General features: G+C 40.6%; 1 protein-coding gene across 1 annotated transcript in view; it reads left to right on the top strand.

Annotated features, from left to right (window-relative positions):
* The window catches only part of btbd11a (BTB (POZ) domain containing 11a), a 140250-nt gene that overhangs the window by 116667 nt on the left and 8789 nt on the right, over positions 1–14794 (top strand). The window contains exons 4-9 of the mRNA XM_030045748.1: positions 4244–4396; positions 5373–5538; positions 8094–8183; positions 9654–9755; positions 10641–10734; positions 12066–12201. Coding sequence (XP_029901608.1) covers positions 4244–4396; positions 5373–5538; positions 8094–8183; positions 9654–9755; positions 10641–10734; positions 12066–12201 — 741 coding nt within the window. The remainder of the gene's footprint in view (positions 1–4243; positions 4397–5372; positions 5539–8093; positions 8184–9653; positions 9756–10640; positions 10735–12065; positions 12202–14794) is intronic.

Genomic DNA, 14794 nt, shown 5'->3' with positions numbered 1-14794 from the left:
CAGCACACATCAGTTTTATCACAAGATCTGAGAATAGGGAGGAGGTCAGGAGTGTCACATTAGTCAGCCGAGTGCTAACCAGCTGGAAGACCTCGCCGTTTTGTTTTTTTCCAGAGTTCAAATTCCTGGCAGACCGTAGGTGTAGGCCGAAGTATAGCTGGTTGTGGTACGAGAAAACCACAAATGCCCACGAAATGTAGGCCAGCCATCCAAACTGCACCAGTAATTTACACTCAGACGAGGCATCTCTATACGCACTAAAAATAAGGATTCTCTTAGTTAGGTGCATGGCTCTGCTTAGAGGATTATGTTGAGGGTTATGTGGGCAGGAGAATCTGAAAGGACATTTTGTGAAGGATTCCTGGAGAGGCTGAGTAAAAGCTAAATCGGTCCGTTTGAACTCTTGATCTATGTTTTATTTCAACCTTTTAAAAATACCCGACATGCATTTGAAACTAGTTGAATGGTTGAAAATGGTGAGTTATAATATTCCTTACGTTTCTATAAATTTTCTCGCAGAATAAGGACATCCTGAATAGTCAAGTTCATGAAAAGGGCAGAGTGATGGTGATTAAATGCAAGTGACAAAAAAGAAAAAGCACATGTTCTTAGGTATAATAAGAACTATCTCAAGGGTTTCTCCTATATCTGCATTGCCTTACAGGGATAGATCATATACCACAAAAAGCTCAAATTAGCCGTTCCCCAAGGTTGCTCCGCTTGACAGTCGCAACTTAAGCCCCTGTTTGCCGTTAGTTCACTGAGTAGTGCTAAGGATCATTTTTTACTGTGAGAGGATAATCGTTTTGGATTAGGTGGATTGGATTTATTGAGAGCACCCTGTCACTGGATTGACTCATAAGAGTTTCTTAGACCTTGACAAGAGTGTGCACTTTATCCCGTCCAGAAAAAAACAAAAAGCAGTGAGCCCATTTATAACTTTTTTTGTTTGCCTCTAGGAATATTCTTAGTGCATTGTAGGCCAAAAAAAATGAGGTGTCTGATGAGGCAGTTAATTATAAAACCGAGTCTGATTGGCTGAATCATGTCTGGAAGCCATTGTATAATACCCAATAATACCACACTCGTGACTGCATGACAGTTTAAAAATGTACAGTGTAAACTCACACCCGGGACAATTTGACAGCTTTATATTGATTCTCTGACAAAAATAACCTTTGCCACCACTTATGAGTGGCCTGTGGCTCAGCAGTCACATCGTCCAGCTACTGTTCAAGACCTAGGCTTCATTGCTAGGCAGAGGAATAACACTTAATTATTATAGAATGAAAAAAAATAAGATCCTCTACACCAGAATGCACCACTAGCAATACAGAAGCAGTTTAGAACAGAAACTCCTGTAATTTATATGTGAAATGTATTATTTTTTTCCATATGGGGAAGGATCCTTAAAACTTGGGTCTTCATGGTAGAAAATATTGCCAGATGCCAAGGAAGGGTGCACAGGCATCCACCCAGAGCCCTTAGAAAAAGGATTTTGTTTTTAAATTTCCATCCTGGACACACACAGGTGAGACAGCTGAAGAGGATAATAGCAGCGTCACGATTTTTTTCTTTCTACATTCATTAAATGAGAGATCGTGATATCAAGTTACAGCAAGGTGACTTAACCAAAACTTGACAGCACAGCAAAAACTTGCAGGAATGCTGCAGTATTTTACCAAGCAAACAACAAGATGGATTTTTTTTTTTCTTTTTTCAAAGTTTTCTCAGAGCTATTTTTCATGATAAAATAGTTGTCATGCATTTATCTTAAAGAGCTGGTTTACATTTGTCCAGCAGCTCTGGCAGTTAAAAGTGTCAGTGCGCCCCAGCAGAGCTCAGCACTGATTGCTGGTAGATGCGAGGCTTTAGACGACTTTGTAATGCAGCTCTCTGAGGATGGTGTAAACGCTCTGCGCAGCGGGATTGCTGTAACCTCAGCCCCCCCGGAGCTGAGGTTGAACAAGCACAGATGCTGTCCAGTCCCTCGGCGCCTGGCTGGGTGTGCAGCATCAACTGGTGCTGTGGTTGAGGCTGCTGCAGTCCTGGAGTAATCAGTGTAACCACAGTATTAACCCAAATGCAGCATCAAGAAGAACGGATCCTCTCTGCCATGTAGCCGCTCTATTATGTCGCTGTCTTTCTGCTGTGCCAAAATATTCAGTCAGTGTTGCCCACTACTTAATTAATTCATTTCAGTTCAACACCTGTTGTTACACAAAAGCTGCTTTTCTCGCTCAATCTAGTCAGTGAGTACAAACTGCTTCTCAAGTAGAAATATTGTGACTTTGCTGGTATTTTACTTAAGTAGAAGTTAGGCTGTGTAAATCTAGTTAAGTAAGTAAAAGTAAAAAATAGCTCATTTAAAATGTACCAGGATTAAAAGTTACTGTGTTTTTTTTCCATATTTTTCCCAGTTGAGTCTAAATGGCCCACGCTTCCATCGACAGTCTGCAGTTTTTCATCATGCAGCATTTAGTGTAAATTTGGAAATGGCAAAAAGTAGAACCACCAAAGTAGAAGCAGACTCCTCTTCCTATCTTTGCTGACTGAGCATTTATTGTGAAATTTTCCACAATCTGTCATGGATCATTTGTTCTCTGCAATGGATGTGATTTATAATGTAACGAAGGACAATACTCAAGCAAAAATGTACTCAAGTAAAAGTCAAATTAATGACTTTAAACTACTCAAAATAGTTCAAGTAACACAGTAACATGGGGGAATGTAATCTAATCTAAGTTACTTCCAACTCTGAATGCAGTTTAATTAGAATTGCGGTGCAGCAAACTGTCCAATGCATAATTTCAGTGGATTGGTGATAAGATCATACCATTACTGTAAACTATTCAATATTCAAGTCAAGTCAAGCGTAAAGTATTCAGTCAAAGATTGATTGCACTTCTGGAGAAGGGAAGGCAGCAAATAAACAGGGGAGTGAGCTGTGGAGGCCGGCCAGATTATCCTCTTGCATTGTGGAACGCTCCATAAGAATTCCATGATTTTGTGAATATTCAAACCTATGTTACAAGTTCACAATAAGTCAGATGCCACTTTCATCTCAATGAGCCATAGTACAAAAAGAGAAACTGTATATTCAATTTCAAGTAGCATGAATCAATCAGATGCTGTGCTGGTATATGGAGGTTGTGTCAACACTTTATTGAACTGAATGCGGCTCCTGATGCCAGAGGAGAAAGAGAGAAAAGGAGGAGAACAATAAGGAGTATGTGTGTGTGTGTGTGTGTGTGTGTGTGTGTGTGAAGCAGAGAAGAGAGGCAGAGAAAGAGCCAAAGAGAAGGAGATTAGGTGATTTACAGGATATGTGATCAGAGATTATACGGGCGCTCCAGCCCCAGAAATAAATGATGAGATATGAACACGTCAACCATGGAAGACCTATTACTGATTTTGATTAAAGGAGGTAATAACAGTATTTAGGGGGTTCATCTGCAGCATCTAGAGCTCTCTCTCCCCGCTCTAGACTAGCTGAATCACAGATTATGAATATTGATTTGATGGAAATTACCGTCTCAGTTATCTGGAAGGGCATCTTTAATTAGAAAGTTTGTGGCTATCAATATTGGGCTTGTGTTTTTATGAAGTGATTGCATATAAAGGAGTGTGTAAAGCACCCTGAGCATTATGAAACTTGTTTGAAAGGATTATGCGATATTATCAGTTTGAAAAATTCATTGCGACATAAAAGTCACATTTTTCATGCTATATTTATAAGGCCTATTTTCTCCTGCACGTTCTGTACCTATGTTATCTACATTTGTAAGTGGATTTTATGAGGTGGCCCATTTTTTACTGCTTTTTTCTGCATCCTTCTGCAGACCTGTCACTGCAAATATATGATGCACACTCTGCATATATTCTGTACATTCACATGACTTTCCTTCATATTATTATATACTGCATGTTCTTATTAGGTCTCATGATATTTAATGGGTTTTGAGTCGCATAATTTTCATTCACTTTACTGCCATACATAATTTGATATTTTTGTTTATCTTAATGTCATACATATTTTTCATTAGTATGAATAAGTAGTAGTACTAGTAGTAGTTCCAGTGTTACATCAGTCAATGGATAGTGTTCTATTCGATATATCTATAAATTTATATATATTTTGTGTCTTTATTTCTTTATTTTTTTAACTTGTCCTGTTATTTAATGGCGCAACACAGTGGGGTTCCCTCATGTTTCATCTGATCGATTCTGTTTCCCCCTGCAGGCCGTTCCTGGTACTTCCTCCGCTGATGGAGTGGATCCGGGTGGCGATCGCCCACACTGAGCACCGGAGGAGCTTCTCTGTGGACAGCGACGATGTGAGGCAGGCCGCCAGGCTGCTCCTGCCCGGCGTGGACTGTGAGCCGCGGCAGCTCAAGTATGGATATCATATGTGCAGTTATTGGTATAGAAACATTTCTCAGAGGCAGAGGTGTTTAGATAAACCTCAAGGGATAGGGTCAAATTTCCCTGGCCAAGTAACATCAGAGCGAAGTCCAGTGAGCAAGGAAAGGGATAAGTGATGAGGCAGCTCATCTTACAAAGCCCGGTACTCTTGCTACTCACTGAAAAAAATGCAGTGAGGCCATATATCTAAACTTCGTCCATCCATCTCTTGCTCTCTCTCTCTCTCTCTCTCGTGCTTTTTCTCTGTCTCTCTGTTTTTCTTCCTCTCTCTGCTTCCCCCTCTTTGTCTTCGTCTCACACACACACAGTCACACACTATGTACAGTAGTTACCCAGCCATGTTCCTCATTTGGCAGCTCAGGCAGTGATTGTGCTAACGGGTTAAGAGTGCCCTCACATTAATTATCTTTGGCTTGACAGCTAGGTCCCCATTTTGAAGTGTGGGATTGTGAAATGCTAAAATGGAGAGACTGTCAGGCACCTTTGTTGATTCCATTTCCGACGCCGAGATGTATGAATGCAGAGCCAATTAACAACTAGTACATGCATCAGCTGAAACTCTCACATAACATGGACAAACATGAGGGAGAGGTTCTGCTGTGACCTTGTGGGAACTTCACCATGACAGCTGGCTGCAGCGTGGATTAAGTGGCTTTACATGGCACATGAATAAGTAATAATGACTCACAGGAAAATCCTTGACTCGAGAAAAGCTACTTTGGGAAATGAACAAAGCAGAAGTTCGAAATGAACTGATAAAGTTGCAGTTTTTCCTTGCATATGAAGATCCCTTGGATATGCTTTTTTTGTGTAGGAGGTGAAGAGAAGAGTAGCAATCATTTATTTCCTGTCAGTGTGCAGTACAGATGTGTGTCCAGAGATTTAAAAAATTCATTTGTGAGATAAGCATCCAATCATAGTAATGGATCTGCTGTTTCCTTCTCCAGGGCGGACGATTGTTTCTGTGCAACCAGAAAGTTGGACGCAGCCTCCACAGAGGCAAAGTTCCTGCAGGATCTGGGTTTCAGGATGCTGAACTGCGGACGGACCGACTTGGTCAAGCAGGCCGTGAACCTGCTGGGGCCTGATGGGATCAACAGCATGAGCGAACAGGTCCGACACTTAACACAAACACCTACACGCGCACAGCATTAACGTCACACACCTACACAGGCATAGTGGAGAATTATACACATCGCTGGCATTGTGCATTCCCAACACTCATTACCTAGCAACCCATCCCAATTCACACACACACGCTGTGCACAGGCTGCTCCCTATGACTAATGCAGTGCACTCTATCTTTTTTTTTTCCATGACAGAATTTCTAAAATCCTCATTATGCAAGATATTGTCGTGGAAGATGTGCAAGATATTGTCACCTTTCTTTGTGCCTGCTGATTTAAGAAGTAGAGATGAGGGTTAAAAAAAAAAATGGCAGTGTCATTTACACTCGGTACTGCAGTGCTTTTCGCGGAGTCAGCATGGATGGGTTGGGTTTGACCCAGCCTCTGTGAATCCAAGTGTTAATGTCATTCGGGATTTTCAGCCTTCCCCAGTCGATGGAAACATGGGTTATTCTTTCTGCTGCTAAGTGGAGAAGCTTATGGTGCAATCTGATTTTCCGTGGTCAGAAAGCTGTGCCTGTTTAAGTTCAATGAAGAGACCTTGGCAGTTCTTTACAAAATCGACTTCCAAATCTGTACGATTATCTTAACCCCGTGTTTCTGCGCAGCCCTTTATTTGGCCGCACATGTTTCTAATGTAAACCTGTATGTTGGGCTGATTTCATGCTCGCCAGTCAGCAGTGTGGTGCTGGCAGGCTGATTCATGCCACATTCAATGAGAGACCGAATTACAAACTGTTTGACTGGAACAGAGCAGAATTAGCGCTCAGTATTTACAGGCCCTTGTGAATATGATAAATAGTATTGACGGACATTTCCCTCTTAACATCACCGCCAACATAAATAACAAAGCAATGGCGGCACACTGGGTTTTTATTTCCTTATAAAACCAGCTAAATGGTGCAAAGGAACAGACAGCATTACGGCGGTAATAAAGTAAAAGCTGTGGTCTGTCATCATGGCTGTCATTTGGACTGTGCACATTTCATTTTGGGCCATCATCAGGGTCCACTATTGCCCTTTAGCTGTCTGCTGATGAAGTAGATTGGTGTCCAGGAAATATTAAAGAATGAATCACCACAGAGGGATATCACTCTGAAGTATAAAGTGCTTCGGTGTGTTATGAGCAAGTCGTAAAAGGGCCTCCATTGAGCGTAATAGCCCAGATCAGACATATGATTGAAGTCTGTTTTATGGAGGCTCGTCCCAAATGCCTTTTATTTCCCTGTAAACGTGCAACGCCATAGCCTAGAATGTACAGACATTTTCGCCTGGTTTGCATTCATGTTCTTTGCTATTCTCTTACACGCCGCCATTGTGGCAACACAATAGGTGAAGTATTGGTACAGCGGCTTCAACTTGCAGCTTGGAGCATAATGTGTGTAGGTGTGTTGAACTCAATATAGCGCTCTGTGCATATGCCGGTGTGTTGGGCTGTAAAATATTATGCTGGGAGTTTCACATCCCACCTATGGTGTTGCTCTCATTGTATAGACATGTCTGTTTTGAGCCAGTGATTAAGAGTGTAATGTCTTGAAAATTAGAGCCACGTTGCAATTACTACCTTATTCTTGTATAGATGTTTTTCAGTTCATGGCAGAAATGGGCTTAACTGCATGCTGTGTATGAATGCTGTGAATAAACAAGTGCATTTCACTGACCAATAGCCAGCGATTAATTAACCAAATGCATATGGTGCTCCAAAAATTCTTTGTGGGATAATGGTGCTTTATAAAAGAACAATTGTCTAGATGTTTTGGTTCTGTGTAGAGCTAATATCTGGTGTGGTTCTTCAGTATTTACTTGATAGTGTTGAATTCCTCCAGACCAAGAGAATCTGCCTTTGTCATTTAATTAGGTGAATGAAAGTCCAGATTTTATCGTAAAGAGATGCCAAGTGTTAAGTGTTTTATTCTCTTCATTTTTAATGTATAATACATTTAGTTGCAGAAGTTACAGTACAAAGGTGAGCGAACATCGAGCAAAAATTTCCAGGAGTCTGTTTGGAAGCCATGTAACTACATGTCAAATGATTCGCCTCATTAATTGAATGAAAAAAAAAAGGCTGCTCTTTAGCAAATTTGACAGGAAGGCGGTGCCTTAAAAGTGTCATTTCCATGCAGGTGGCCTTGGTTCTGCACCAAGGTTATCTGTGCCACACTGAGCAAGGAATTCAATTCATTAAACCTCAAGCTATGGCAAGGTCACTGCATCTAATGTAATCTGCCACCAACTTCCAAACCTGCTCATACAGACTAAATTTTCAGGGCCAAGTGGAGAAACAACTGGTGACTGACGAGACTGTTTTATTTGGTTAGGTTGCTAAATTACTCCCGGCTATAACCTCAGAGGGAGCTCTGGTCCTGAATGCTCCCTTGGTGTAAATTTTGTTTAATGTTATGGTGGCTTTGAATAACTCTGGAGCATAGATTCCATATAACAGCAAAAGCAAATCCCCAAAGTAATTAATATTTGATACAATGTGTAAATGAGTAGTCCACACTGAAGCCTGTGACATCCCCCCTGTCTCTCTGTCTCCAGGGAATGACCCCCCTCATGTACGCCTGTGTTCGCGGTGATGAGGCCATGGTCCAGATGCTGCTGGACGCCGGAGCCGACATCAATAGCGAGGTCAGTGTTGACGAGACACCACATCAGTCACTGTGAAATGGCTCCACACTTTTTTTTTGTTTTTTTTTTTGTGTCCAAAATGTTCATTTGCATTTGTAGAGGTGTATGTCTTACAATACAGTGCTAGTGAAAGCCAAAACCCTGCTTTGTGTCGCTCCCTTCCCTCGCTGTCTTCATTTTCTTAGCTGTTCTTGGCATGCTTTCCGTTGGATTGGTAGCTCATTACATAAAGTGCACTGGTTAACCATAAAAACGCACCATTTGCACAATAATAAAGATAGTATAGACTGATATATAATAATAATTCACTAATACTCCCTCAGTATAGTTATTTAATTACATTTTATGCTCTAGAAGTTTAACCACAAGTGCTTCATCACACATCAATAATGTATTTTTATTGTGTGCACTTAGTGTAATGTGCTACCATGGGCTACACATGAAGCATGAGCTTCATTGCATTTATTTATGTAAATTGTGGAGAGCTCTTTGAAAACCCTAACAGTGGCGGTGAGGCAATATTAAAATAAACCCTGCTTTTCTCTCATTTAGAGTTTAGCTTGTCTTGTGTGTGTGAAGTAGTTGCTTTAATCTTAGTATGTAACAAGAGTAGGTAAGAGGAGAAATGCTTGATGGTTGCAACTCCACCATAGTGGCCCCATTGTTGACTGACTGTGATTGCTCCATTGGTAAAGTGCCTGTATTTGGCACGGGTGTGTTAACTCAAAAGCAAAGCGGTGTAAAGCCTACGTCTAATTTGTGTGAAAACATATATTGTTGCAAGTCACTGATTCAGTGTTTCACCCTCAACTTCCGAGATATACCACTCATTTTCGTTCATAATGTCATAATTCAGCGCCGTCAACATAGCAACATGAATACTCCCACCAGCGAAATATAATGTGCTAAAATATAGCGTGACATTTGATTAGCCTTTTGTTGATGGACACTCCCTCCAGGCGACATTCATGCATAATTTCTATAACTGGCTTTGTGATGAAGCAACGTAAGGTTTCACAGAACAATATCGGTCTGTATGGCTTTTTTAATTTGATTCTGCCCTTGCTTTGTTCATGAGTCAGCACCACCCGTCTTGACAGTATTTGTAGTCTTTGCCAATTCTTTGTTTTCTCTCTGATTTCCATCTCCTTTGAAATGAAACACTGTTTAAAGATGGAGCGAGGAAGATAGCGCAGACTGTGGTTAGAGCCTTGCCAAGACAGAGGTATACTAGTCTCACGTTTAGAGTGAGGAGTGTGAAAATGGATGCTGAGGATTGAGATGTGAAGAAGAATACCGCTCAGGATTTTCTGTGAAACTCAAGAGGGAAATCTCCCTCTGCCATCCTGCCCTCCTTTGCTTACACTTCTTCATATTGCTTTTCGCTCCTTCCCCCCCATGTCCCGCCCTGAGCTGTGAATGTTAATGGCTGTATATCTCTCTCCCTGAACTTCACCTATGACTTCCCAGGTGCCAAGCACAGTAAACAAGCACCCCTCAGTTTATCCTGAAACGCGCCAGGGGACGCCTCTCACTTTCGCCGTGTTACACGGACACGTCCCTGTCGTGCAGGTAGTGACGTTTATGACCTGTAACCATTAACCTGTGGCCCTTGCCCTGACCTTTGCACCAAAATAAAGATTATGATTATTATTATGGTGCATCATAATAATAATGGTACCATATGTCCTTTCTATTTTTCCTTCTTGATCCTATCTGTACAGTAATTATCTCAGTTGTGTGGAGTGCTTGTGGAGAGGAATTGGCTTAACTGTATCCAGTCAAGGCAAGCTCTCCAGATTAACTTTGTTTTTAATAATGTATGCTCTGTAGATGTGTGGATGATTGACTCTATCCCTATCTTTCACCATAACTGAGTCTAAAGATTGGTCTTGTAGCAACAGTGAGAAAATCCAGTGGCAAACTGAACAGAGCAGAGCTCAACCAACCTGATATACAGCCTCAGGGATGCCAAGTGTTCAGTTTTATTCTCTTCATTTTTTTCATTTTTAATATATAATACATTTAGTTGCAGAAGTTACAGTATAAACTGACACTGGCTAAAAGCCTGGTGAACATCGTCGCCTGCGGGATTTTTTTTTTTTTCAATTATTTATCTGCACCACCACAATCAACTTTAGCAGTGATTTCAGAGATTGTGGGGGATAGAAAGAGAAGCAGCCACCATTTTGTTTCTTCCTCAACGCAGGAAGTGTTATCCCAGTGCAGGCAAGCCAACAGCAGCAATAAGCTCCTCAGAAAAAAACAACTAAGCTTTAGTAGAGTGAGTGTAGCTAGGATTTTGTTCAGTGGCCCAAAGTGAGGACAGTCTCAAAAGTGAGGTCTCCTACAGTTGAGGCTTTTCCTCTTGTCAAGCCGGACGGTAAGATAAGGTCTCCCTGGCCTGCTTTCTCTCTGTGCCTTCCTCCCTTCCTCATTCCCCCGTCCCTGCCACAGTTGTTGCTGGATAATAGAGCCAACGTGGAGGGCGCCCTGCAGGATGGGGCGGAGAACTACACAGAGACCCCGCTACAGCTGGCCGCCGCCGCAGGTACACAAGCGCACACAAGAAATATGTGGATTCTCTTCAAGGGGGCTTGGTTTAATTGCCTGTCAAAACAGAGCCAAATGTTAAATACACTCCAAAGTGCAGGCAGTGCTCTGTACGTTTGACCCATATCTTCTAATGGGTGATACAGCGCATCAGGGATTAGCTGTGACTCATTTTGTCCTCAGCCCACCAGAAGGCACTCTCTCTGCTTTAGTCATCCGAGCTATCAATTTAAATTACTATCTAGAATATGGAGATTGTGAAATGCTATTTTTGATTAGTTAGTGCTTCAATGCTGCAGAGATGTGCGGCATATCTCAAAGAACCTGTGAGAAATTCTGCATGTGTCTTCCTCTCGAATGAATTGTTGAACTGCCTGAGCTTTGCTGTAAAAACACCCAAATGTAAATTTCATCGCATTTCACATTTGACCCATGATTTTTTTTTTTTTTTTTATAATGATACATGCATTTTTAATGTTTACTTATTGTTCTGCCAACTTTGCATAATGTGCCTGTGGCAGTACACGACCCTAGTAAGGTACAGGCAGCTGTGTTGCCATGGTAATGGCTGGTTAGCACACAGTCATGGATAATGAATACTATTAACAGCCTACTTATTAAATAATAAATAATGTAAGTGTAATAAAGAGTACAGTAGCAGTGCTGCTCCTTTGTTAGTGCATAGAAGAGGGACTTTAAGAGTTCAGGATACTTTTATAAGGGCAAGGGCACATTCTCTGGCTCCTGCTTATTTGTTCTACTATCACATAAAAATTACAGACACATAAAAGCTTGAATAAACACCGCTTGTGTCCACAAAGTCACATCACCCTCCATTTCATTTTATAAGGAGCAGCTTCAGGTTGTGGCTGAGAGTTGTTTGGCTGTTAGCTGTAATAGAGTTTTACATATTTGCGCACACTGAGGCGTCTCAGCATACTTCTAAGATCGAGCCTATTTCATATTTTTCTAATGGGTGATACAGTGCATCGGGGATTAGTTGTGACTTGTTTTGGTACCAACTTATCGGAGGACACTCTCTGCTTTAGCCGTCCAATTTCATTTATCACTTTAAATTACTATCTGGAATTCAGTGGATGTGAAAAGCTATTTTTCTTCTTCATTGCTGCATATTTATAGAGCCACTTCTAAACAACCCAGGTCCGATTATTCATTGAAAATCCTACCCAGACCTCCTTCTGAAACTTGACATTTTCAGCGATAAATTGTTTGTTGCGAAGTATTAAAATGTAAGTCGCGTCCTTGGTAACTCCATGGTTTGAGTATATTCATCATTTACTCAACTGCATTGCTTGTTGCTCTAATTAGGGAACTTTGAGTTGGTGAGCCTGCTTTTGGAAAGAGGGGCAGACCCCATGATCGGGACCATGTGTCGAAACGGCATCTCCTCCGCCCCGCTGGGAGACATGAACTCATACAGCCTGGCAGCAGCACATGGTCACAGGTAATGCAAGCATTCACACACATGCTGATACACAAGTGCCAGGGACTTTACATAAATAGATAGATAGTGTCTGGGAGGTTACTTTGAAATGTAACAAGTAATAGGTAATGTAACATATTACTTTTGATTACTTTTTATTACTTTTCTAACAAAACTTTTTGTTGGTAAACTAGCTTTACACTGTGCAATAATGTCAGAGCCCCAGACGCTGGTCACAGGCTGGTCACACGACTGGTCGCTTAGAGCGACGGGCATTGATTTGAATGGCAGATGAGAGGCGGTGCAAATTCAAACGAGAGAACCACTCCAAAACAACACGCAAACTTTGAGCACGTACGGCAAATGAGCAGAGTCTGGCGAGACATTGAGACGCTCAACTTCGTCCCAGCGGCTTTGCTGACCAGTGTTGTCCGGAAATCTGACAAAAAAAGACATTTTTGCATGGAGAAAAGATGCAAAGCAAATGAGTGCTATAGTCTACATGTAAGGTTTTTTACCAAAAAGGATATATTCACATGTAACCCTTTTGTAACCACTAACATAGTACCTAGTAGTAACTCAGTAACTAATTACAATTACATTTATTTTGTCATTTAATTGCATGCAACTAGTTACTCCCAACACTACATAGATTCATATATTTACATATGTGTGTATATATAATATATAAATATGTGTATATTTATTAGCAGTGTGTGTTGATGCGTTTACACACACCGCCCCGGTCACAAAACACCACAATATGCGAGACTGAAACGTCTTGGTCCCCCTCTTTAGCAGCAGGTGACGGTGAGCCGGCTGCTGTCTATTCAGCGGTGCTCATTCCTTCAGTTTCAACATCATTTCCTTGCAGCTGAGCAAGATAAAGTCCATTAACATTCCGGGCATTGAGAGCTGTCAGGAAATGGAGTAGAGTGGAAAGCCAACAACACAATGCAGCATTATTAGGACAATCAATTATATGATGAGCAAGCTGCAGCATGGCGTAAGCCTACAATTATAAGCTTCAAAATGCTTTCAGAAGAGTTGTGAGGTGAGTTGGTGGAGGAGTTTTGACAGACTATAAAGTGAAGCTTATATATAGAACCTTTTTCAGGTTGTACTTTATAGTTACAACTGAAGCAGCATTCAAAGACCCTGTTTGTGGAGCTACATATTAAAATGTCTGTGTTTTGCATATGAAGTGTTATCTGGAACCTCAGAGCTCTCCGGGCACAACAGGAGAAAATACAGCCCTTTCACATGTGGAATTCTGCACATGCTTAGATATACTGTTGTCCAACCCAAAGGACCGTTCGAGGAGATCAAACGAAATATTATGAAAGGCTAGTCTCAGCTTCAAAGTGATGACTGTGGGCCGTCCAATGACCCATCAAATAAACAGGCAGTGATCAAATGATTTCACCAACAGGATATGTGATTTTGCACTTGGCCTCTGAAAGCTCCTCCTCGGTAAGGCATATGGTGCAGCGGTGCCGGCCTCAGCTGGGATCACACGTCTTCACGTTGAATGTGTTACCAGATGAAGCCCAGTCATCCCAAACTACAGAGTCTTTCACTGTAACATCATCCTGTGGCAGATGTGTTGTGCTGCTAGGTTAGGTGTTGCATTAGATTTGTTCTGTTTATGTGTTGAGACGGTGTGCATTAACTAAAACAAATGTTGTTTTGCATCCTTATTTATTAGCTCCCGGAATTTGTCTTGAGAAAAACAATTTAGGCGGTGAATCAGAGTTACATTAATTTGCGTTGTGTTTTGCTACACACTATGACTAATCAGTTTCTGTACCACAGAGTTAGAAATCCGGTTTATAGAAATATAAATACATTATGGATTCAGTATGATCCTGGCATTAACTCTAGACTTACTGGCTCACAAGAGTCAAAGTACTAGTATTATATGTATTAGCATGTATATATGTATGTATATGTATGTATTATATATATGTGTGTGTGTGTGTGTGTGTGTGTGTGTGTGTGTGTATGTATGTATTTATATATTTTTTTTAATTTTTTTCCTCTCTCTTCTACTTTCTTTTCTTTTTTTTATAATTGTTATTATTGTTATTGGTTCTGTGATGGCCTATGTATATGTTGAATTATCTTTAGCACCTCTATCATTACAGCTATTATTACTATTATTGTTATTCTTCTTCTTATTATTATTACTATTGTTATTATTATGATTATTATTAATGTTATTATGATGATTATTACATCATTGGCATTGTTGTCGCTAATACTATTATTATTATATACTAGACTATAGGCCCATTATTAATTTTGTATGAATTTGATGATTATTACCACCTTATCATTATTCCTTTTTTTTTTCTCTGTCTTTCTTTCTTTCTTTCTCTGAGGTCTCGTTTCTTGCCTCGTACTGTTGTGTTTTCACTTTGTTGTTATTTGCTTGTTTGTGATTCTGTCCACTACACGATGTCACTTGTCTGGTTTAACCACACAATAAAAAAAAAGTACTAGCATTATTAATGTGTCATGGAAAAAAAATGAAATATCATGATATTTTGAATACCTCATCATTAATATTGCAATGATACTATAGGGATGACTGTTGGCACTTTCACAAAAT

Source organism: Myripristis murdjan, chromosome 23 (genome assembly GCF_902150065.1).
Source record: "Myripristis murdjan chromosome 23, fMyrMur1.1, whole genome shotgun sequence".
Taxonomy (NCBI): Eukaryota; Metazoa; Chordata; class Actinopteri; order Holocentriformes; family Holocentridae; genus Myripristis; species Myripristis murdjan.
Note: the sequence above shows the minus strand (reverse complement) of the source record. Positions and strands in the feature narration are given on the sequence as shown.